Raw genomic sequence first — 24,147 nt, 5'->3', positions numbered from 1 at the left:
AGAAAGATGATTTCCAGTCACAACTAATAATGAATTCAAAAACAACTTGATACGTTTAACATAAAAGGATATTATAAGTCACTTCACTGTCTCATTCTCATCTCACCAGTAAAACCTTGGGTCGAAAATTGGACAATATTTCCCCCACATTTTCCCAACTAACTCATCATTTCGCACCTCATTCACTGGGAAAATTCTGCCTCAAGTATCAGATTTTTCTGAACTATTTTTATCGAATAAAATCACTGCAAAAATCTCTATTGATAAACCTACACTCAAAATTTGATTTTATTCAATTCACTGTAATTGCTCGCAATTTGGTTCTCTAAAAGCATCAGGATTATTCAATAAAATTACTCCTCTGTCAAGAAAAGTCAATACAAACCTGTGTACATAGGATGGTTTGAATCTGTCACTACATGGAAACTGGACAACCACTTCCATTTTTTTCAATGGGTCTTTCCTATCTGTAATTACAAGTAGTTAAATGTGGGCTATGCAAGAATTATGAACAATTAAAACTTTAATTTCATAATCAGAGCATTCTTACAGGATATTTATTTGATTATGCAAGACTCACCGAGGAAGTCAACCTGTATGTTCCCCAACAGGAAACCCTGGATGAATCAGGACATACAGAGCCTGCTAAAAACCAGGCGTGAGGCCTTCAAGTCAGGAGACCCACTTAAATATAAGGAATCCAAGTATGACCTTTGCAGAGCCATTAAGACAGCCAAAGACCAATACCTATCCAAACTACAGACCCAGATAGACACCCGGCAACTATGGCAAGGACTGAATGACATCATAAAGGGTGGTACGTGTATGGAATGAGCTGCCAGAGGATGTGGTGGAGGCTGGTACAATTGCAACATTTAAGAGGCATTTGGATAAGTATATAATGGGACGGGTTTGGAGGGATATGGGTCGGCTGCTGGCAGGTGGGACTAGATTGGGTTGGGATATCTGATCGGCATGGACAGGTTGGACCGAAGGGTCAGTTTCCATGCTGTACATCTCTATGACTCTATAAATTCCAAAAAGAGACAGTGCAAGATAGCAGACGATGGCACATTCCTCCCAGATTGTTTCAACTCTTTCTACACTTGCTTTGAGTAGAATTTCAGCAGAGAGGTAACACCTATTCCGACAAGTCTTGACAAACCTATCCCAACAGTCACTGCATCAGAGGTCAGATCAGTTTTCCTTCATGTGAATACAAGGAAAGTAATGGGACCAGACGGAGTACCAGACCGTGCACTCGGAGCACGCGCAGATCAACTGGCAGAGGTCTTCTCAGACATCGTCAACCTCTTCCTGCAGCAGGCCATTCTCTCTGCCTATTTCAAGAGGGCCAACGTCATCCCTATGCCTAAGAAGGCTAATGCAGCATGTCTCAATGACTACCACCAGTGGCACTAACTTCAGTGGTCATGAAGTGTATTGGAAGGCTGGTCATGGCATTAATCAACATCAGCCTCCCCAGTACTCTTGACGCACCCCAATTTGCCTATTGGACCAATAGATCCATGTCAGATGCCATATCACTTGCCCTTCACTCTTCCATAGAACATCTTGACACCAAGAACAGCTACGTAAGAATCCTACTCATTGACTACAGTTCAGCCTTCAACACTATTATCCCCTTGAGACTGATTACTAAACTTAGTGATCTTGGACTAAGCCCCGCTCTCTGCAACTGGATCCTGAGTTTCCTGACCCACAGGCCATAAATCAGTGAAGATTGGGGACAATATTTCATTCTCATTAACACTCAACACTGGAGCTACCCAGCAGTGCGTACTCAGCCCCCTACTGTACTCACTGTATACCCATGACTGCATTGCCAAATACCAGACTAATGCCATTTACAGGTTTGCTGATGACACCACAATAGTTGGTCGAATTCAGATGGCGACGAAACAGACTACAGATTGGAGGTGAAAGACCTGGGAAAATGGTGCACTGAGAACAACCTAACTCTCAATGAGGGCAAAACTAAGGAACTCATTATTGACATTTCAGTGGGATGTTGCTCATATCCCCTTACATATTAACAGCACAGAGGTGGAACGAGTGGATAGTGTCAAGCTCCTGGGAGTGGTCATCCACAACAAGCTTTCTTGGACTCTTCATGTGGATGCACTGGTTACAAAGGCCCAACAACATCTCTTCTTCCTCAGGCAGCTGAGAAAATTTGGCATGATGGCGAATACTCTTGCCAACTTCTTTAGGTGCGCCATCGAGAGCATTTTGTCTGGATGTATCACTACCTGGTATGACAACTGTACTATTCAAGTTCAGAGACGGTTACAGAGAGTGGTGAACTCGGCCTGGACAATCACAAAGGCCAACCTCCCATCTATAGAATCCATTTACCAGGCCCGCTGTCAAGGAAAGGGCGCCAGCATTCTCAAAGATCCGTCCCACCCTGGCAATGCTTTTCTACAACCTCTACCATCGGGGAGAAGGTACAGAAGCCTGAACACATGCACCAGCCGGTTTTGAAACAGTTTCTACCCTATTGTTGTTACAATACTGAATGGACTCACAAACTCTTAACATTCGCCTGTACCTGTGTTTTTGTTTTGCCGCTGTTTATCTATTATTTATTAATCTATGCTATTTAACTCTGTGATCAGACTGGAGGCCTGTGACCAGTGGAGTGCCACAAGGATTGGTGCTGGGTCCTCTACTTTTTGTCATTTACATAAATGATTTGGATGCGAGCATAAGAGGTATAGTTAGTAAGTTTGCAGATGACACCAAAATTGGACGCGTGTGGACAAGGAGGAGGTTACAACCTCAGATTACAATAGGATCTGGACCAGATGGGCCAATGGGCTAAGAAGTGGCAGATGGAGTTTAATTCAGATAAATGTGAGGTGCTGCATTTTGGAAAAGCAAATCTTAGCAGGACATATACACTTAATGGTAAGGTCCTAGAGAGTGTTGCTGAACAAAGAGACCTTGGAGTGCAGGTTCATAGCTCCTTGAAAGTGGAGTCGCAGGTGGATAGGATAGTGAAGAAGGTTTTGGTATGCTTTCCTTTATTGGTCAGAGCATTGAGTACAGGAGTTGGGAGGTCATGTTGCGGCTGTACAGGACATTGGTTAGGCCACTGTTGGAATATTGCATGCAATTCTGGTCTCCTTCCTATCGGAAAGATGTTGTGAAACTTGAAAGCGTTCAGAAAAGATTTACAAGAATGTTGTCAGGGTTGGAGAATTTGAGCTATAGGGAGAGGCTGAACAGGCTGGGGCTGTTTTCCCTGGAGCGTCGGAGGCTAAGGGGTGACCTTATAGAGGTTTACAAAATTATGAGGGGTATGGATAGAATAAATAGGCAAAGTCTTTTCCCTGGGGTGGGGGAGTCCAGAACAAGAGGGCATAGGTTTAGGGTGAGAGGGGAAAGATATAAAAGAGACCTAAGGGGCAACCTTTTCACGCAGAGGGTGGTTTGTGTATGGAATGAGCTGCCAGAGGATGTGGTGGAGGCTGGTCCAATTGCAACATTTAAGAGGCATTTGGATGGGTATATGAATAGGAAGGGTTTGGAGGGATATGGGCGAGGTGTTGGCAGGTGGGACTAGATTGGGTTGGGATATCTGGTCGGCATGGATGAGTTGGACCGAAGGGTCTGTTTCCATGTTATATATCTCTATGACTCTGTCTGTCTATATTGCTCTCAAGAAAGCTTTTCACTGTGCCTCGGTACATCTGACAACAAAAATGCAATTTAACTCAATTCAATTCAATTCACAAAGTTCATTGTGAATCACTCTCCTCTTTGATAATAAATTTTAATGTTAGGAATTGAACTCATATAGATAAGCAGCTGATGGCCTAATGGTTATATCATTAGACTAGTTTATGGTTTTGGGTAAATAAGTTCAAATCCCACCGTGGCCAGCAAGTATAATTTAAATTCAATTAATAAAATCTGGAATCTAAAGCAAATCTGGAATTTAAAGCAAATCTTAAGAATGGTGCCCATGAAACAATTATTGGTTCACTAATACCCTTTAGGAAAGGAAATCCATCATCTTTACCCTGTCTGATTTACATGCAACTCTAGATCCACAGCAGCTGGACTGACTCTTCTCTGTCCCCAGTAATAATCTAGCACATCACCCAATTCAAGAGCCATACGGGTTAGGCAACAAAGCCCAAAAGATACTAACTTCCCATGAAAAAATAAAGAAAACAATATGCACAGTTACCAGGCATGAAAGCTGCCAATCAACTCAACACATCTATCCCTAATTTTACCTTTTAAATTTACATACCTGCTGACAGAATTCAGGAAATCCTGTTGTGAAACTAGCTTCTAGGATTCTGTGGTAAGAGTGGTTCGCAGAGAATTCTTCTAACAAAATTGAAATTTCAATCATCTTAAGTGTATTTACAGCTGGCTGTAACTTCTGTACTGCTATCCTTGACCTTATAAAAATTTGAATTCTGCCATTAAATACAGAATTACAAAGTTCTGCTCCAGTAATTTGTAATATGCCAAGCTCAACAAATATTTTCCTTAGCTACTACAAATAATTATTAAGAAGTGCTCTAGTGAAGCAATAACACTAACAGCTTTGCAATTGAAGTATTAGTACTGTATATTAAGACACTGGTTTTCTTGCAGTGGTCTATCAGTTTGATTCCACAGACAAATGTATTCACATAACAAGTGAAAAGGTCACTCAACAGCGTGCATACACCCAATACCCTACTTTAACTCTACATTGTTGCAATTACATTTGCCTGGTCAATGCATTTTATTCTAAATTTGAAAAACGTAATAGTTTTAATAAGAACTCACTGAGATAGGTTGAGGATAATCCATGCCCAAAAGCCTGCTCTGAAAACTCTGCTCCCATTTGGAACACTGAGAAATTCTCCCACAACAACTGAGACAATCCACAACATTATAAAACAATCACAAGATTTTAAATAATCCAAAAAAAAAAGTCAAATCATCTTATTTCCAAATGTCAAAGGATCCTTTAAAATTTTGGAATCTGGATCCCAATCAGGATCTGCATCTTCGCTTAAAACTAGTCAGTTCTTTTTTTAGATTCATTCTTTGTCTAATTTGTGAGATATATCATTTATAACCAAATGGACAGGCAACTTCAGTGACAGAGTTAATGAATAATTTCAAGCAAATTTATTTTAACTTCAAGAACATTGTAAAATAATAAAACACAACATATTTTATTTGGAAAATATCTTTAGCATAATAACACAAGATATGCAGGAGGGTGTAAACAGCAGAAGAGATGAGGCGAGGTGGAGTTGGACAATGTCTTGTGAGTGGAAATAAGCAGGTTTAATGATGCAGATATAAAAGTTTATTTCTGGGTCAAATATAACATGTTTATGAGCAGATAGGCTCATCTCAGGGAGGGTATGACGTCTATGGTTAGGGAATTAAGTGTGTTAGGGGACTAAGCGCACTTCGTCTCTAAATCTTCAAACCATTTTGCAAGTTGTGAATAAAATAAGCTAATTGAAATAGATTCTTATGATGGATAAGTCTCACTGGATCTGTGCAGATGTGATTGGTGAGAAGTAGCTAGTATATTTCTGAACCTAAAAGTCTGAAGAGATAGATTTCTTGACATCTGGACCTGAAAACCAAGCATTGTCACACTGAAGGTCAACAATTACCTTTTCAGTCACAGTGCAGTTGTCATTGAGGAAAAGAGTCAATACTTTCAAAAGCACCATCTGTCCTTTCCTGCATTGACCAACTGCATACCTGGAACTGGAGGCAGCAGTTGCAGCATTGGGTCGCTCATCAAATGCAAGTTCCTAGCTTTAGGAATGGGAATTAGTAAAACGTTCAGGAAAATATGAGAAAAAAAAGCTCTATGACTTGTGTGGAACAGTGATAGTGTCCCTACCTCTGAACCAGAAGCTCCAGATTTCAATCCCAGGCCAAGATTTCATGGTCTCGGAAGGTGTGGGTCTGCTAGAAATAGGCCATGTTGTCAGTTTGTGACATCAGTCAATGGGCAATGCTTATTTGATTTTTAAAAAGGTTCAGGGGCTCTGTGATGCAGTGGTAGTGTTCCTACCTCTGAGACCCTAGGCCCATGTTCTCGACCCACCTACTGCAGAGATGTATAATAACATCTCTGAACAGGTTGATTAAAAATTATTTCACATGAAATGTTCCGAGGGCCCTTGTAGTGCAGTGGTAGTATTCCTACTTCAAATGATCCGAGTTCAAGTCTCAATTACTCCAGTGGTATTTCGTAGCACATCTGAACAGGTTGATTAAAAAAATGAAATCTTTCAATTCTGTATTCAAATTTTTTGATGAATTATTTGGTTTTATTTGCAGCAGTTTTTTTTATTTGCTCATGGGATGTGGACATTACTTGTGACCATCTGTCTATTGAAGGACTAATATACGAGTCGTTCTAGTTATATAAACAGTCTAAAAGTTCTAGTGTTGTTTTGAAGGCCAGAAATAAATATTAATATAATGAAATAACAAATCTGATCTGTTTAAACATTCATCATTTTCAGTCAGTGCTGTAAAGTAACAGTGCGATGACTGCAGCAATGAAAAATATTGGTGTACATTTATTTCATCGTCAATCCTCTCCAGACGAAGACTTTGATTAATTTTTGTAGCTGGAATAATTTTACTAAATGTTTATGATTTACCTGATTGCAGTGGGGGTATTCTGATAATATTGTAAGCAAAAGAAAATCTTTTCCCAAAGCAATTGCCGATATTGTAGACAGTTCCATCATGCTCAATATGAGGGTGAGCAGTTGCACCATTGATTACACAGTAGTTGCAAAGATCCACCTGCATCAAAATAAAATTACATTGCCAAATATGAACTAAAATTTTACTTGATTAGTTATACAAATTCATAGTTTCTTAATGTATAATGAGATCTTTAGTACACCTTCATAGTCTCCTCAACTTGATAAATTTGGAGAGATTTTCTTCTAGTTCTGAGGCCTACCAATGCACTATAGTACTGTCTTAGTGTGAGAATAGTGGAAAATTAAGGCCACAATTAACCTTACAATATATAGAGTCATAGAGATGTACAGCATGGAAACAGACCCTTCAGTCCAACCCGTCCATGCCGACCAGATATCCCAACTCAATCTAGTCCCACCTGCCAGCACCCGGCCCATATCCCTCCAAACCCTTCCTATTCATATACCCATCCAAATGCCTCTTAAATGTTGCAATTGTACCAGTCTCCACCACATCCTCTGGCAGTTCATTCCATACACATACCACCCTCTGCGTGAAAAGGTTGCCCCTTAGGTCTCTTTTATATTTTTCCCCTCTCACCCTCAACCTATGCCCTCTAGTTCTGGACTCCCCGACTCCAGGGAAAAGACTTGGTCTATTTATCCTATCTATGCCCCTCATAATTTTGTAAACCTCTATAAGGTCACCCCTCAGCCTCCGACGCTCCAGGGAAAACAGCCCCAGCCTGTTCAGCCTCTTCCTGTAGCACAGATCCTCCAACCCTGGCAACATCCTTGTAAATCTTTTCTGAACCCTTTCAAGTTTCACAACATCTTTCTGATAGGAAGGAGACCAGAATTGCACGCAATATTCTAACAGTGGCCTAACCAATGTCCTGTACAGCTGCAACATGACCTCCCAACTCCTGTACTCAATACTCTGACCAATAAAGGAAAGCATACCAAATGCCTTCTTCACTATCCTATCTACCTGCGACTCCACTTTCAAGGAGCTATGAACCTGTACTCCAAGGTCTCTTTGTTCAGCAACATACCCTAGGACCTTACCATTAAGTGTATAAGTCCTGCTAGGATTTGCTTTCCCAAAATGCAGCACCTCACATTTATCTGAATTAAACTCCATATATACTTTTTTAAAAATCAGACTGCATTTGAAGGGCTTTAGTTGAATATCCATATGTATGATCTTTCCACAAATGCTGACAGAGGTACTGAATATTTGCAGCAATTTTAACTTTGAATCAATTTTACTATTTAAAAACTGTAGTAATGATTGTAAGAATATTAAAGTATTGAATATATTTGACTCCACATGAAGTTGATAGCAGGTACAAAGAAATCTCAAAAGTGAAATAGTGATTAGCATAATTTAGCACAAACATTGTGACCATTGTAAAGTATTTGCTGGGGAATGCGTTAAATTCCATCAAATATGATATTGTCATAGGATTTAGGTGGGAGAACAGCTCTAGATTTTAAAGGAGAGAGATCTACCACCTAGATCTCCCTCATGCAACAATGTCTGTCTTGGAGTTACAACCAATTGTTGTTATGTAATAAATTACATCCTGTGTTTAAGACAAAAATCTCTTCTCATTAGACAACCTCATGGGTTTCTTCTACCAGACTAGATGAAACAGGATCTGTAGATCCCAAGTTTAAAGAGAAGGTGGTGGCACTAAATCTGCCACATGGTGATCAAGCAATTTTCTCTGATAATGTGGTGAGGTTTCATCTGACAACAGCTGATGAGCAATACAGATTATAATGTGATTTAATTGTAGCAACACCACGTAAGACATCAGAGTGAAGTGAAGTGAATCCAGAAGAATTTTTTTCAGGCACAACTTTAAGAGTATGACTTATGCAGGCAATCATGCAGTAACTGACCGAACAGAACAGTTGACACACCCGCAGGACAGTGATTTGTGGCAAGGTTTGACAAAGCAGAAACTGCAGTCAATATTGACAGCATTTCAGTACTGTTAAGAAATGTAGAGGGAACCGTGAGTTGGAACACTAATTACAGCTGGAAGTTGCAGATTGCATTCAGGGCTGATGAACTGTAGGTATAGTCCCAAGATGAGGTTCAGCCAAAGAATAAACAAGGAATTGGAGGTTGCGTGAGTAAAATTGAAATCTCTGTGGATGGGGGAAAACACAGCCTAGTTACAAACAGGGAAATCAAGAAACAAGCAAAATCCTCAGAGTGAGCATAATCGCCACAGCGAGTAGGCACCATGAGGTGCATCACATAGCCAGAACTAAAGCAATAAACAACAATTTAAAAGCCTAAGCAAACAAAGTCTAATGTAAGAGAACAATTGAAGTCACAGTAAACACAGTAAATTCATAATTAAAGCTACAGTAAAGGAGGAAGAACTTATTAAAGTTGCAGACAGGTTCATTGAGTAAAACCATTAATGAAAACAGGATACAGCTTTAAAACTACAGAGAGCACGATTCACTCAGTGAAACTATTAAAGAGAATAATAATCTTTTATAAAACTGGAAGGTAATAGGGATCATTGGCAGCAAAGCAGCATGTGAATTGTGTTAGGAAAACCAATAAGCGAATATAATTAGCTTTGAAGTTGCAGCAGTCAGATTTGTTTGGAAAAGGTGCAAAGTGGACGGGAATTGTTTTCGGCTGCAGAAGGCAGAAATCCTCCCGTTTGACCATTAAAGGGTAGAAAAACCCTCCAATACAGCAGTGTAGAAAAACAATGTTGTTGTGTGGCAGAATTAAAATCCTGTAAAACATGGAGAATGAATAACTATATTAGAAAGAAATTACAGCAGAAATAACATTACATGGAACAATTAATTTGAGAGATGAACCAAATAGAGCATAGAATTTGAAATCTTGGTGACAACAGTAATTAAGATACAGGTTGCTTCCAATAAGGCACTAAATCATAAACTGAACAAGTAAATACATTCTGAATTCAATTGGGAATATAGCTGATGATGTTACACACTACAGCAACAAAGAAGGCATAAAAGCAAATTACTGCAGATTTTGGAATCTGAAACCAAAAGAGAAAATGCTAGAAAATCTCAGCAAGTCTGGCAGCATCTGTAATGAGAGAAAAGAGCTAACGTTTTGAGTCTAACTGACTGTTTGTCAAAGCTCAAAGCACAAAGGGTCAGTTAGACTCAAAACGTCAGCTCTTTTCTCTCCTTATAAATGCTGCCAGACCAGCTGAGATTTTCCAACATTTTCTCTTTTGGTTTCAGATTCCAGCATCCGCAGTGATTTGCTTTTATCCAGTGTTTAACCCACTGCCACCTCTCTCCCAGGAATGCCTACCCTGAAGAAGTACTGCTCTTCTCTCCAACAGGATATTCGTTTGTCTCTCTCCCCCGTCCACCTTCACTGCTTTCCTTTTCTCTCTCAGTGTTAGACAAGGTATTTACTAAGACTCGCTTCCACAGCCAGATTTCCTTCCTCAGTGACTGTCTTTGCTTCCAACTTCCTCCATGTGGATTTCAACTCAAATTCTACCCTGCCTGCAGCCTCCAGGATTATAGGTACTTGTATGATATACAACATTTTTCCAACTGCTGTTCTCGCCGCATCCTAAAAGCCACACTCAGGGCCATGCGCTGCCACATGAAAGCACTCAACACCTCTGTCCAGCAGCACTGACTTACTCTCTCTCAAAGCTGTCCTGGTCCACAGTTTCATTTCATCCTTCGTATTATTTGATGCCTTAACTCCAAACTTTTCCTGTTTCTTGCAGATGTTAAAGAAGGCATAAATACTTTTGATGATGCGCTACAAACTTTTGATAATTACTTTAGTCTTAGAACAATTTCTGATGGAGGAAAATTTAATTGAAGAATTCATTATCCAGGTGATTGCATAGATTTTTGTTTTAAAATTACCTCGATGTATTGGTTGAGAAATATGACTACGGAGCTTTGGAATTACAATTTGTGTTGAAATTCTTAATAGCTTGTCAGTTTATTCTTGTCCAAAGCAGGTTTGAAATTATCAAAGGAAACCAAAATAATCCATTCAATTGTAAGGTATAAAAACTGTAAAGACAAATTTAAGAAGACAGTACACAAAAAATTAGCAGATACTAAAAGTCAGTGTCAGCTCTGTGAAGCAAGAAAATTTCACAGGCGTAAGCACTGCCCATCTATTCGAAACAAATGCTACATCTATAAAAAATAAGTCACCAGGCAAGACCTGGACAATATTCATGCTTGTGCTAATAAATGGCAAATGATATTCGAACCACAGAAGTGCCATGTAATGACCATCTTCAACAAGAAAGAATCCAAACAACACCACTTGATGTTCTAAATGGCATTTCCATAGCTGATATCCTGACTATCAACTCCCAGGGGCCCTACCATTTGCCAGAAACTGAAGTGGACCAGCCATATAGTATTATGGCTATAAGAGCAGGTCAAAGGCGAAGGAATTTGCCAGTAGTTCACTTCCTCAAAACATGGGCCATCATCTACAAGGCCCAAGTCAGGAGTCTCCATTTGCCAGAATAATCTCAGCTTTAACAATACTCAATAAGGTCAACACCAAAGCAACTGCTTGATTGGCATTCCATCTAACACTTTTACCATTCACTCCCTGCACCATCAACACACAGTGGCATACAACATACACAAGAAATGCTACAATAACTACCAAGATTAGATTAGATTAGATTAGATTACTTACAGTGTGGAAACAGGCCCTTCGGCCCAACAAGTCCACACTGCCCCGCCGAAGCGCAACCCACCCATACCCCTACATTTACCCCTTACCTAATACTACGGGCAATTTAGCATGGCCAATTCACTTGACCTGCACATCTTTGGACTGTGGGAGGAAACCGGAGCACCCGGAGGAAACCCACGCAGACACGGGGAGAACGTGCAAACTCCACACAGTCAGTCGCCTGAGGCGGGAATTGAACCCGGGTCTCTGGCACTGTGAGGCAGCAGTGCTAACCACTGTGCCACCGTGCCGCCCACAAAGGTACCTTCCAAACCTACAACCTCTACTACCTCGATGGTTAAGGGCAAAAGATACATGGGAACATCATGTGTAATTTCCACTCCAAGTCTCAGACCATTCTGATTTGAACTATTTCACTGATCCTTAACAGTTGTTCTGTCAGAATCTTGGAATTCTCTCCCTAACAGTACTGTTGATGTACCTACACCACATGCAATGCAGCAGTTCAAGAACACAATTTACCACTGCCTCTTCAAGGCCAATTAGGGAAGGGCAATAAATGTTGGCCTAGCCAATGATTTCCACATCCAGTGATTGAATTTAAAAAAGCTTCCAAAAGATACATAGAAGTAGGATAGTTACAGAGCAACAGAAGGTCAAATAGCTATTCAGGCAGAGATATAGTGAAATAGAGCAACTACAAAGAAGACAAATCAAATTATTCCTCAAAAAACTCAATCAAGTTTGAAACATGACCTTCCCCATACAAAGCCATGCTGCCTATTGAGCAAATCCTATCCCCAAGAATCTTCTCCAATAATTTCCCTACCACAGATAGAAGGCTCACCAGCTTATAATTTCCCAGATTATCCCTGTTGTCCTTCTTAAATAAAGGACAACATTGACTATTTTCCAGTCCTTTGGGACCTCTACAAATGACTAAAGGGAAACAAAGATTTTGTACAAGTCCCCAGCAATTTCCTCACCTGCCTTTTTCAGCATTTTAGGATAGATTCCATTTGATCCTAGGGACTTGTCTACTTTAATGGTTTTCAAAATGCCCAACACCTCCTCCTTTTTGATATTGACGTGCCCTAGAATATTAACATGCCTCTCCTGAACTCACCATCCAAAACATCCTTCTTCTTTGTGAATACCAGTACAAAGTATTCATTAAGGACCTCACCCATTTCCTCTGGCTCCATGCATAAATTCCCTCCCTTATCCTTGAGTGAACCTACCCTTTCCCTAGTTGCTCTTTATATACAGATACAATGTTGTCAACAGCATGGAAATCTTCAACTACACAGAGTTGGCAGAAAATCAGCAAAAGAGAAAATGAGGACTGCAGATGCTGGAGATCAGAGCTGAAAAATGTGTTGCTGGAAAAGTGCAGCAGATCAGGCAGCATCAAAGGAGCAGGAGAATCGACGTTTCGGGCATAAGCCCTCCTTCAGGCATGAGGAGGTGTGCCAAGTAGGGATAAAAGGTGGGGAGGAGGGACTTGGGGGAGGGGTGTTGGGAATGCGATTGGTGGAAGGAGGTTAACGTGAGGGTGATAGGCCGGAGAGGGGGGTGGGGGCAGAGAGGTCGGGAAGAAGATTGCAGGTCAAGAAGGCGGTGCTGAGTCCGAGGGTTGGGACTGAGATAAGGTGGGGGGAGGGGAAATGAGGAAGTTGGAGAAACCTGCATTCATCCCTTGTGGCACCACACCCCACCTGTTCCTCCGCTACATCGATGACTGTATCGGCGCTACCTCGTGCTCCCACGAGGAGGTTGAACAGTTCATCCACTTTACTAACACCTTCCACCCCGATCTGAAATTTACCTGGACCGTTTCAGACTCCTCCCTCCCCTTCCTAGATCTCTGCATTTCTATCTCGGGCGACCGACTCAACACGGACATTTATACCGACTCCCACAGCTACCTAGACTACACCTCCTCCCACCCTGCCCCCTGTAAAAATGCCATCCCATATTCTCAATTCCTTCGCCTCCGCCGCAAGTGCTCCCAGGAGGACCAATTCCAATACCGAACAACCCAGATGGCCTCCTCCTTCAAAGACCACAATTTCCCCTCAGACGTGGTTGACGATGCTCTCCACCACATCTCCTCCACTTCACGCTCCTCCACCCTTGAATCCCGCCCCTCCAATCACCACCAGGACAGAACCCCACTGGTCTTCACCTACCACCCCACCAACCTCCAGATACATTGTATCATCCTTCGTCATTTCCGCCACCTCCAAACAGACCCCACCACCAAGGATATATTTCCCTCCCCTCCCCTATCAGCATTCTGGAAAGACCACTCCCTCCACGACTCCCTTGTCAGGTCCACACTCCCCACCAACCCAACCTCCACTCCCGGCACCTTCCCCTGCAACCGCAAGAAATGCAAAACTTGCGCCCCCACCTCCCCCCTCACTTCCCTCCAAGGCCCCAAGGGATCCTTCCATATCCATCACAAATTCACCTGCACCTTCACACACATCATTTACTGCATCCGCTGCACCCGATGTGGCCTCCTCTACATTGGGGAGACAGGCCACCTACTTGCGGAACGTTTCAGAGAACACCTCTGGGACACCCACATCAACCAACCCAACCGCCCCGTGGCTGAACACTTTAATTCCCCCTCCCACTCCACCAAGGACATGCAGGTCTTTGGCCTCCTCCATCGCCAGACCATGGCAACACGACGCCTGGAGGAAGAGCGCCTCATCTTCCGCCTAGGAACCCTCCAACCACAAGGGATGAATGCAGATTTCTCCAGCTTCCTCATTTCCCCTCCCCCCACCTTTTCTCAGTCCCAACCCTCGGACTCAGCACCGCCTTCTTGACCTGCAATCTTCTTCCTGACCTCTCCGCCCCCACCCCCTCTCCGGCCTATCACCCTCACCTTAACCTTCTTCCACCAATCGCATTCCCAACGCCCCTCCTCCCTACCTTTTATCTTAGCCTGCTTGGCACACCTTCCTCATTCCTGAAGAAGGGCTTATGCCTGAAATGTCGATTCTCCTGCTCCTTGGATGCTGCCTGACCTGCTGCGCTTTTCCAGCAACACATTTTTCAGAAAATCAGCAAAGTTTGTGAGATGATGCAAATGATTTTTTAAAAAATTCATTCAGAGGATTTAAGTGTCACTAGCTAAGCTATCATTTATTGCCCATCCATAATTGCCACTATTAGACTGGTGAGCCTGACATCAGTGGTGGGTAGGTTGTGGGAGGGAAACCTGAGGGATGGGATTTTCATGTATTTGGAAAGGCAAGGAATGATTAGGGATAATCAGCATGCCTTTGTGCGTGGGAAATCATGTCTCATTGATTGAGTTTTTTGAAGAAGTAACAAAGAGGATTGATGTCGGCAGAGTGGTGGACGTGAGCTATATGGACTTCAGTAAGGTGTTCGACAAAGTTCCTCATGACAGGCTAGTTAGCAAGGTTAGATCTCATGGAATACAGGGAGAACTAGCCATTTGGATACAGAACTGGCTCAAAGGTAGAAGACAGAGGGTGGTGGTGGAAGGTTGCTTTTCACACTGCTGGCCTGTGACCAGTGGTGTGCCACAAGGATTTGTGCCGGATCTACTGCTTTTTGACATTTATATAAATAATTTGGATGTGAACATAGGAGGTATAGTTAGTAAGTTTGCAGATGACACCAAAATTGGAGGTGTGTGGATAAGAAGGAGGTTACTTCAGAGTACAACGGGATTTTAATCAAATGGGCCAATGGGCTGACGAGTGGCAGATGGAGTTTAATTTAGATAAATGTGAGATGCTGCATTTTGAAAAAGCAAATCAGAGCAGGACGTATACACTTAATGGATCGATCCTGAGGAATGTTGCTGAACAAAGAGACCTTGGAGTGCAGGTTCATAGCTCCTTGAGTTGCAGATAGATAGGATCGTGAAGAAGGCTTTTGGTATACTTTCCTTTATTGGTCAGAGCATTGGGTATAGGAGATGGGAGGTCATGTTGTGGCTGTACAAATCATTGGTTAGGCCACTTTTGGAATATTGTGTGCAATTCTGGTCTCTTTCCTAACGGAAGGAAGTTGTGAAACTTGAAAGGATTCAGACAAGATTTACAAGGACGGTGCCAGGGTTGGAGAGTTTGAGCTATAGGGAAAGGCTGATTAAGCTGGAGCTGTTTTCCCTGGAGGCTGAGGGGTGATGTTATAGAGATTTATAAAATCATGAGGGGCATGTATAAGGTCTTTTCCCTGAGGCATAGGTTTTGGGTGAGCATGGAAAAATATAAAAGGGACCTAAGCGGCAACTTTTTCGCACAGGGTGGAGCGTTTATGGAATGAGTTGCCAGAGAAAGTGGCGGAGGCCAGTACAATTACAGCATTTAAAAGGCATCTGGATGGGTATATAGATAGGAAGGATTTAGAGGGATATGGGACAAGTACTGGAAAATGGAAATAATTAGCTTAGGATATCTGGTCAGCATGGACGAGTTGGGCTGAAGGGTCTGTTTCCATGCTGTACATCTCTATGTGGACGAGACAGGTAAAGAAGGTGGTTTCCTTCCCTAAAGGACATTAATCTAATCAATATGTTCAAGTACAGAGTCTACTTACTTCAGCACAAACTGGCCTGGAGACTGACATTATACATTTGCTCATAAAAATTGAAAATAGGCTGAAAATGACTCCATAGTCAATTAATCAATGTTGAGAGATTCAGGACACATTCAAGAAGGAATTGCTTGTTTCAGAAATCAAGGATACTGCAAGGAAGAAACTATCAGGTCCAACACAGCAGATACTTTTCATGAAAGGCATTCAAGTGATTAAACATTCCCCGATGATGTTATGACAGGAAATTGCTGTTTCAGCAGGAAAGAGGTCCTTGGTAAAGCAAATTCAGGAGATTAAGTGTCCTCCAGACAATATAATGGACAAGTTGACTGATTCAACAGAAACAATGTCCTCCACAAAGGACGTCAAAGAGATAAAAGGTCCTCTATTTTAAAAGGGACTTAAAGATCTGACGTGGTCAAGAACAGAGTCAAGGTCAACAGTCCTCCAGCAAAAGATTATCAGTCTAATTTTAAAGAAAAGATTTTCTGGAGGAATGGGGAAACCACCCTGTTGCCTAAACTTGTGAAGTCAGAAAACTGGCAGGGGACGGATTGGGGTAAATAAGCTAGAGTTTGCTGGATTAGGGGAGATGTATAACATGCTACGATCTGAAGGGATAATACTGAGAAGTGCATTTGGCTGCACTCAACTGGATGATCCCATAAATGGGGAGAAAATCTCTGGATCTTGAAGAAGATCTAGCATTTAAATCTTGCCATTGTCTCTGTAACAATGTTTATCATACCATTGTAACTTGTACCTTATTGCTAAATACAATAAATTGCCATCTTGTTTAAACTAAGAGTCTCTTCTTGTTTGACAAAGTAGTGGTTTTCCTTTGCTACTGGACAAAGCAGACTCTGTAGATCCCAAATGTAAAAGATTGATGGTGGCAACAAATCTATGGTGATGTAGAGTCCAATTAGGTCATACAACATGATGGAGCAGTGGTGAAGATTTATAATTCAACAAGTACTTTGGTGACTGAATTACTGAGCCTTGGGTACCTGAACACATTCTCACATCTGTCTTTCAGACAATATCTTCCATTAGCTGCCACCTCAAGTATCAAGTACATTTCTGATCAGTTGCAAGATGGAAATTTGGCTTCAGCATGGTTGAAAGGACCAACCATAGCAGCATGCATCAAATTATTCACCTTGGTTTTGCAATCCAATGTTATAAATTATTTTTACTCATCACCAAATACTTTATCCGGTCTTCTTGTGAAGGGCTTTCAGTCCAACTTGTCCATGCCAACCAGATATCCCAACCCAATCTAGTCCCACCTGCCAGCACCTGGCCCATATCCTTCCAAACCCTTCCTATTCATATACCTATCCAGATGCCTTTTAAATGTTGCAATCATACTAGCCTCCACCACTTCCTCTGGCAGCTCATTCCAAACATGTACCGCCCTCTAGGTGAAAAAGTTCCCCTCTCACCCTAAACCAATGCCCTCTAGTTCTGGATTGCCCCACCCCAGGAAAAAGACTTTGTCTATTTATCCTATCCATGCCCGTCATGATTTTATAAACCTCTATAAGGTCACCCCTCAGCCTCTGACACTCCAGAGAAAACAGCCCCAGTCTGTTCAGCCTCTCCCTATAGCTCAAATCCTCCAAGCGTATGGTTGGATTTTGCATATGAGCCAGGAGAAACACTTCTGAACAATGAAGACAAACTGTTTTGCCATTGGATATTGTTATCACTAAAGAAAAATGGCAATGGCCTTGGCTTTCTCAGCATTATTCTAGATAATTTTAACTAAGTTGATGCTTGCATTGACCAGTATCTCCTAGAGAAATATAATGATTCAACAGCTGACATATTCGAATCACTACCACAAATATATTATGTTAACCATGTAACACAATAATATCTCAAAAGCAAAGCATAATTACCAGCTTAATGTTCAAGATATTGTGTCAATTGCCAGCAAAGAAACACCAGCGAAAAGGAGTGCTACAACCTTTGCATAAATGACTGGCACAATGGGTTACAGGACCATGCAACACCATCTATTACACAATTGACAAAGAAATTGAATAGGACCATAACACTGAAAAACACAGCACTAATTGAGCAGGTATCTTGTTTAAGATTCAAGATTTGGCTCTGTTTTGTACATAGGCAAAAGCGAGGACTGCAGAAATGCCTTTTGAAAGGCATTAAAAAGAGTTTACTTAGGTTTCACCTGAGCTTTATAACATTCTTCAAACTCATAAAATCCCAACTTGCATTTCTCCAAAATATTAACCTCTTCCGCAGGTAACTGTTATAACTGCAAACTACTAATCTGATATACAAGATATATTGAATTGAACATGGCAAGTTTGCAGATGATACCAAAAGTGGAGGTGTAGTGAACAGTGAAGAAGGTTACCTCAGAATACAACAAGACTTTGATCAGATGGGCCAAAGAATGGCAGATGGCATTTAATTTAGATAAATGTGTGCCACATTTTGGAAAGGCAAATCAGGGCAGGACTTCTACACTTTAATGGTTGAATAAAGAGAATGCTGTTGAATAAAGAGAACTTGGAATGCAGGTTTAGAGATCCTTGAAAGTGGAGTCACAGGTAGACAGGATAGTGAAGAAGGTGTTTGGTACACTTGCATTAATTGGTCAATGTATTGAGTATAGGAGTTGGGAGGCCATGTACAGCTGTACAGGATATTGGTTAAGCCACTTTTGGAATACTGTGTTTAATTCTGGTCTCCCTGCTATAAAAAGGATGTTGTAAAACCTGGAACGATTCAGAAAAAATTTACAAGGATGTTGGCAGGGTTGGAGTGTTTGAGCTACAGGGAGAGGCTGAATAGACTGGGGCCAGTTTCCCTGGAGTGTCGAGGCATGGGATAACCTTATAGAGATTTATAAAATCATGAGGGGCATGGATATGGTGAATGGCAAAGGTCTTTTTCCTGGGCTGGGACAATCCAGAACTAGAGGCATAGGTTTAAGGTGAGAGGAGAAAGATTTAACAAAAACCTAAGAGGCAAATTTTTCACACAGAGGGTAGTGTGTGTATTGAATGAGCTGCAAGAGGAGGTGGTGGGGGCTGGTACAATTACAACATTTAAAAAGCATCTGGATGGGTATATGAATAGGAAGGGTTTTGAGGAATATGGGCCAAATGTTGACAAATGGGACTAGATCAATTTAGGATATCTGGTTGGCATGGATGAATTGGACTGAAGGGTCTGTTTCCATGCTGTACAACACTATAAATTAGCTTTATTGTCACATGCACTCAAACGAATATAGTTTAAAGTTTATAAGTCGCCACTTATAGCACTGTCTAAAGTACAGAGTGCCTAGGTAGAATCCTTAGTTACAGAATAGAGAAAAGAAGTTACATAACAGCTATATACAGTATAACCACCAGTCAGAAAAACAAGGGTTAAAAAGGCAAACATCACAGCAAACAGAGAGCACCAAGTTAAGTCATATAGCGCTGTCAGCCTGCTCTACTATTTGCAATTCCTAAGTTCCTGAAGCAATCGAGGTCCATACACAGGAAGACTTGAATGACACTCAGGTTTGGCTGATAAGTAGCAAGTAACATTCACAACATACAAGTGCCAGGCAAAGACCATCTCCAATAAGAACAAGTTTAACCATTGCCTCTTGACATTCTATGATCTTGCTAAATCCCACTAAATTAACATTCTGGTGGTTACCAATGACCAAATGCTGAAATGGAATTATCACATAATTACCATGACTGTGAGAACAGGTCAGAGGCTAGGGATCCTGCAGCAAGTAATTCACCTCCTGACTCCCCAAAGCCTGCCCACTATCAATAATGCACAAGTCAGGAGTGTGATGGAATATGCTACACTTGCCTGGATGGGTGAAGTTCCAACAACACTCAAGAAGCTTGATGCCATCAGGACAAAGAAGCTTGCTTGATTGTTACCACATTCTCAAACATTCACTCTCTCCCTCGATGCACATAATAGCTGCAGTGTGTACCAGATGCATTGCAGAACTTCAACAAGGTTCCTCGAACAGTACCTTCCTAACTTATGACCACTTCTGTTTAGAAAGACAAACACATCAGATACCTGGGAACACCACCATCTGCAAATTCCCCTCCAAGCCAGTCACCACCTTGACTTGGAAATATATCAAAGCAGCAACTCACCATTCCTTTCTCAAGAGCAGTTAGGAATGGACAATAAATGTTGGCCCAGCCACTGAAGGCTAGATCCTGTGAATGAATAAAAAAACCTCATGGCTCATATTTGACCTCAATTTTGGCTTGATCCTATTTCGCTTGATTTCTCCAAGATTACTTGAATTTATCAATCTCAGCCTTGAATAACTCAGTGACTGCATATTCACAACCCTCTAGGGTGAAGAATTCCAAAATTCACAATCTTTGAATGAAGAAATTCTTATTTATCTAAGTCCTAAATGATCAATCCATTATTCTGGAACTATAGCTGCTTGATCTGGACTCTCCATCTAGGCGAAATATCCTCTCAGCATCTATCCTGTCATGTCTCATCAAAACCTATTGGCCCAAATTTTCCAATGGCCAGAGAGTCACTGCAGCAGCACAGATTGGAGCTGCCTGTTGGTTGCATGCAGAAATCCTGATGCACCTGACTCCATGGAAATTGCCCAGCAAACTGATCAATCAAATGGATAATTACTGTGCATCTGGCAAAAATAATTCCCTTAAATTTGGAGAGTTCAGAGGGTTTGAACCTTAAATGTAAACCTTAAATGTAATCTAGGTAATATTATGAGGATTAAAACCTGCTCAAACTTCTGGGCAGCTTTAAACTGAGCCTCCAACTCACCATTGATGCCCCCAGACCCCTAATACCTCTGAACTCGATACCCCTCCCTGACCTGACATGCTGCACACACATCCCTTCTCTCTTTACTCCTCACCTGTGCCACACCTGACACTTACCCAACCTGACCCCTTGATATATCTTAAGACCCCATCAACTCACCTGGCATATTAATACCCTCACTCTCTTGGCACGCTAACTGCTTTTGTGTCATCCACATAATTTACTGCTTTACCTCACTTAGTATTGTTAAAGAACTTGGATCTATTATATAGGATAATAAGCAAGTCCTATTATGCTAATGAATAGTATATGTCACTCGTGATGCCTGCTGATTCATATGGAACTCAGATTGAGCCTACATGGTTCTATTAATGCTCTCTCCTACCAATTATGCATATAGGATAAATAGCTAATAAAAAAAAATCATCCTCCAGATCCTCGATGTGATCTCACAAAACATTACTCTTAATAACCTTCATCTAAGTCATTATTATAGCTGTTAGTAGCTAGGTACCAGCATTGATCTTTGCAGCACTCCACAACTTACATTATACCAATTTGAAAATACCCTGCGTATCCTTATTCTGGATTTCTCCACTTTCACCAATCCTGTACCCTCACTAATTATTACCCTAACCTCATGAACCCTTATCATTCAAATCTGAGGGAACCGCACAAAAGCTAGACCTCACTGAGAATTCTAGGCCAGAAGTTGCTGCATCGTGGGATTATGAAATTGATATTTAATCAGTAGCAGCAATTATGTTTAAAAGCTTAATTGCAACTGAGTTTAATTAAACCCTTGTAACTAACCTTGCTGGGCATGTGATTAACTGTTGAGATGCTCAGTGGTGGTTTTCCTGTGCTGGAGAAGAACTTCTAATAGAACTGTTGATGTTGCTTCCCACAATGGATCAGCTAAATTTTGGTGGTTTATTAGAAATCAACAGAATTTGAAGTCACCCTGAAATCATAATGTTGTGGCCTCTGGTGACAAAATGAACTAAATACCGAGGTAGCTGTACAATGCTTAGCATAGCAAGGGACAAAGTAAAGTGACTCCAGAGAGGTCAGAAGTATATTAAAACCAAACCATTTCCCAGTAAAGTGTTTAAAGTCTAGGAAATGAATGCAGATAAACAAAGCTTAAATAGTGAAAGAAGCTGACATCCTACTTCATAAGGTTGTTGCATTTGTAAGAAAGCTAATAGGTTAACAAATTAATCACAAATATAAGCAGACTGGAAAATAACATCATGATTTAATTAAGGTATTTAAAATGACAAAAAAAAATTACATCAGGTAGCTTCAGAGAAATAATTCTTTGGGAAAGGAGAATCCAGAACAAAGGATTAAATGATTATCAGAGCTCAAACATCCAGGGATGAAATTAGGAAGCTCTTTTATTTTCCACATAAAATATACGAGCAATCTAGAACTCCCTTTGCAAAAGGAGATTCTGAGATTGACTGACTTTTATGAGGCTAATATATGGATCAAAGAATTTGAGGTAAAGATCAAACATAGAATATAGAATAGCAGAACAGTTTTGAGGGGCTGAATGGACTGCTCCTTTTCCTATCTTCCAAACAACAATAATGTCATGTTTTGTTAACTGTGGTGCTACTGTTCTACACAAGAATGATTATTAAGATGGTTTGATGATGCATACAGCAAAATCTTCTAAAATGCTAATGTGCAGCAAAGACAAGTGAATGTTAAAACGAACAGAACAAGTAATTGAATTCTATAGCGTATCAAAAGAATTTGAGGGTCTAGATAACTCAGTGAGTGAATAAAGAGAATATAACGACTATAAAGATGAACCACCCTCATCTTAATCAGCAGTCAGCTTTAACCCACACAACAGGGATCATTCATTAATCATTTACATGTGACTCCAGAAAAATTGCAGTTTAGTTGGCTCTGAAAAATGTCATGGCAAAGATAAGCACACGTTGTTATAATCCAATTCTACAAAATGACTATTTCTGAAGTCTTAGGATCTTTATCTGAGGAGCCCACAGAGGTCAATTTAAAAACATTTGAATTGGCAGCTCTGTATGACCACCATGCATAGGAGAAATAGGCCATTCAGCCCATTTCAATAAGATCATGGCTGGTCACCATTTAGAAATGCCAGTTGAAGTCAAAATAGTTGCAGGAACTTCATTTCAATTTTTCCTCTTTCAGGCAACGGCCTGCTGAAAAATAAAAGTGGAACCAATTTAGTATTGGTTCAAATTCCCACGAAAAATGGAGACATATCCAGTACTAAGTTGAATATTATTATATCTGTTCTGAGTAAGCAATGAAGTTGAATTTACATCCCTGTGTGTTTTCTATGAGTGAGAATATGACCGGAGATTGTCCTTTACAAAAACCTTTTCATTTGAACAGGATTAACTCTCTAACACCAGTGCCATGATAATTGCTTCCGGATCTGGAATGCATAAAGCTAATGATTTTATTAAGAGGATAGCAACGCAGTGCCAGTGCCACAATATAGCAATATTGTGAGTCATGCTGTTCTTTGTACAATAAATCAATGCAGATTAATGAATGCTTTAAGTTAAGCAATTTCACATCTGACTCACATAGATAGGTGAAAAAACATTTTTCATTCCCTCCTTCTCAATTGAAGATTTCAAAGGTAAAATAACATTCAATTTATGCAGTACTAAAGCAAAAGTAATTGATGCACTTATTGTACCTCTGATGGGAAGATAGTGAAGTAAAACCATTTCATGTTACAACTATGTGATAATTATTCAACTGATTTGGAGTGCAATATATGAAAAAAATTTTACAACACCAGAATGACATGCTTACTGCATTCATTATGAATGCCCTAATTCACAGCAACATATTATAAGCAGTAACCTTTTGTATTGTTTCCAGTGTTTCTGGATTGATCTTTGTGATGTAGTTGGTTTCAGTGCAGGCATAATAATCTTCTCCAATGGGATACACATTTACCAGAGCATTGTCAGTGATTTCAATACCTTCGAAATAGGAAAAAAATCTGAAAAGAACAGAAATAAAACGTGTAAAAAAAGACATAGGCAAACATTACGATTAGAAAATTCTGGATTAAACACATTTATCTCAGAAATGTCCTGTTGCAAGGCAACCGGAATTCTCAATAAGGACCTACTCATGAAGAACAATTGGGATTGAATTCAAGACAAAGCTTATTTTCTTGGAAATGTTTTGTAAAACAGTAAAATTCTATTGTCTCACCATTTAAGTTTGAGAATGTATAACATGTCTGGCTGGTTGTATGATCGT

The 24,147-nt window shown here is 40.7% G+C and overlaps 1 protein-coding gene across 1 annotated transcript in view; it reads right to left on the bottom strand.

The window, feature by feature from the left end:
* Positions 1-24,147, bottom strand: part of LOC122554402 (retinoid isomerohydrolase-like) — a 48,112-nt gene that overhangs the window by 6,920 nt on the left and 17,045 nt on the right. Inside the window, exons 5-7 of the mRNA XM_043699368.2 lie at positions 23,740-23,881; positions 6,678-6,825; positions 386-467 (exon numbers count right to left, since the gene is read on the bottom strand). Coding sequence (XP_043555303.1) covers positions 386-467; positions 6,678-6,825; positions 23,740-23,881 — 372 coding nt within the window. The remainder of the gene's footprint in view (positions 1-385; positions 468-6,677; positions 6,826-23,739; positions 23,882-24,147) is intronic.

Source organism: Chiloscyllium plagiosum, unplaced genomic scaffold (genome assembly GCF_037043375.1).
Source record: "Chiloscyllium plagiosum isolate Xiang-an unplaced genomic scaffold, Cpla_swu_hap1 HiC_scaffold_9, whole genome shotgun sequence".
Classification (NCBI taxonomy): Eukaryota; Metazoa; Chordata; class Chondrichthyes; order Orectolobiformes; family Hemiscylliidae; genus Chiloscyllium; species Chiloscyllium plagiosum.
The sequence above is the reverse complement of the archived record's forward strand: the minus strand, read 5'-3'. Positions and strand labels throughout refer to the sequence as shown.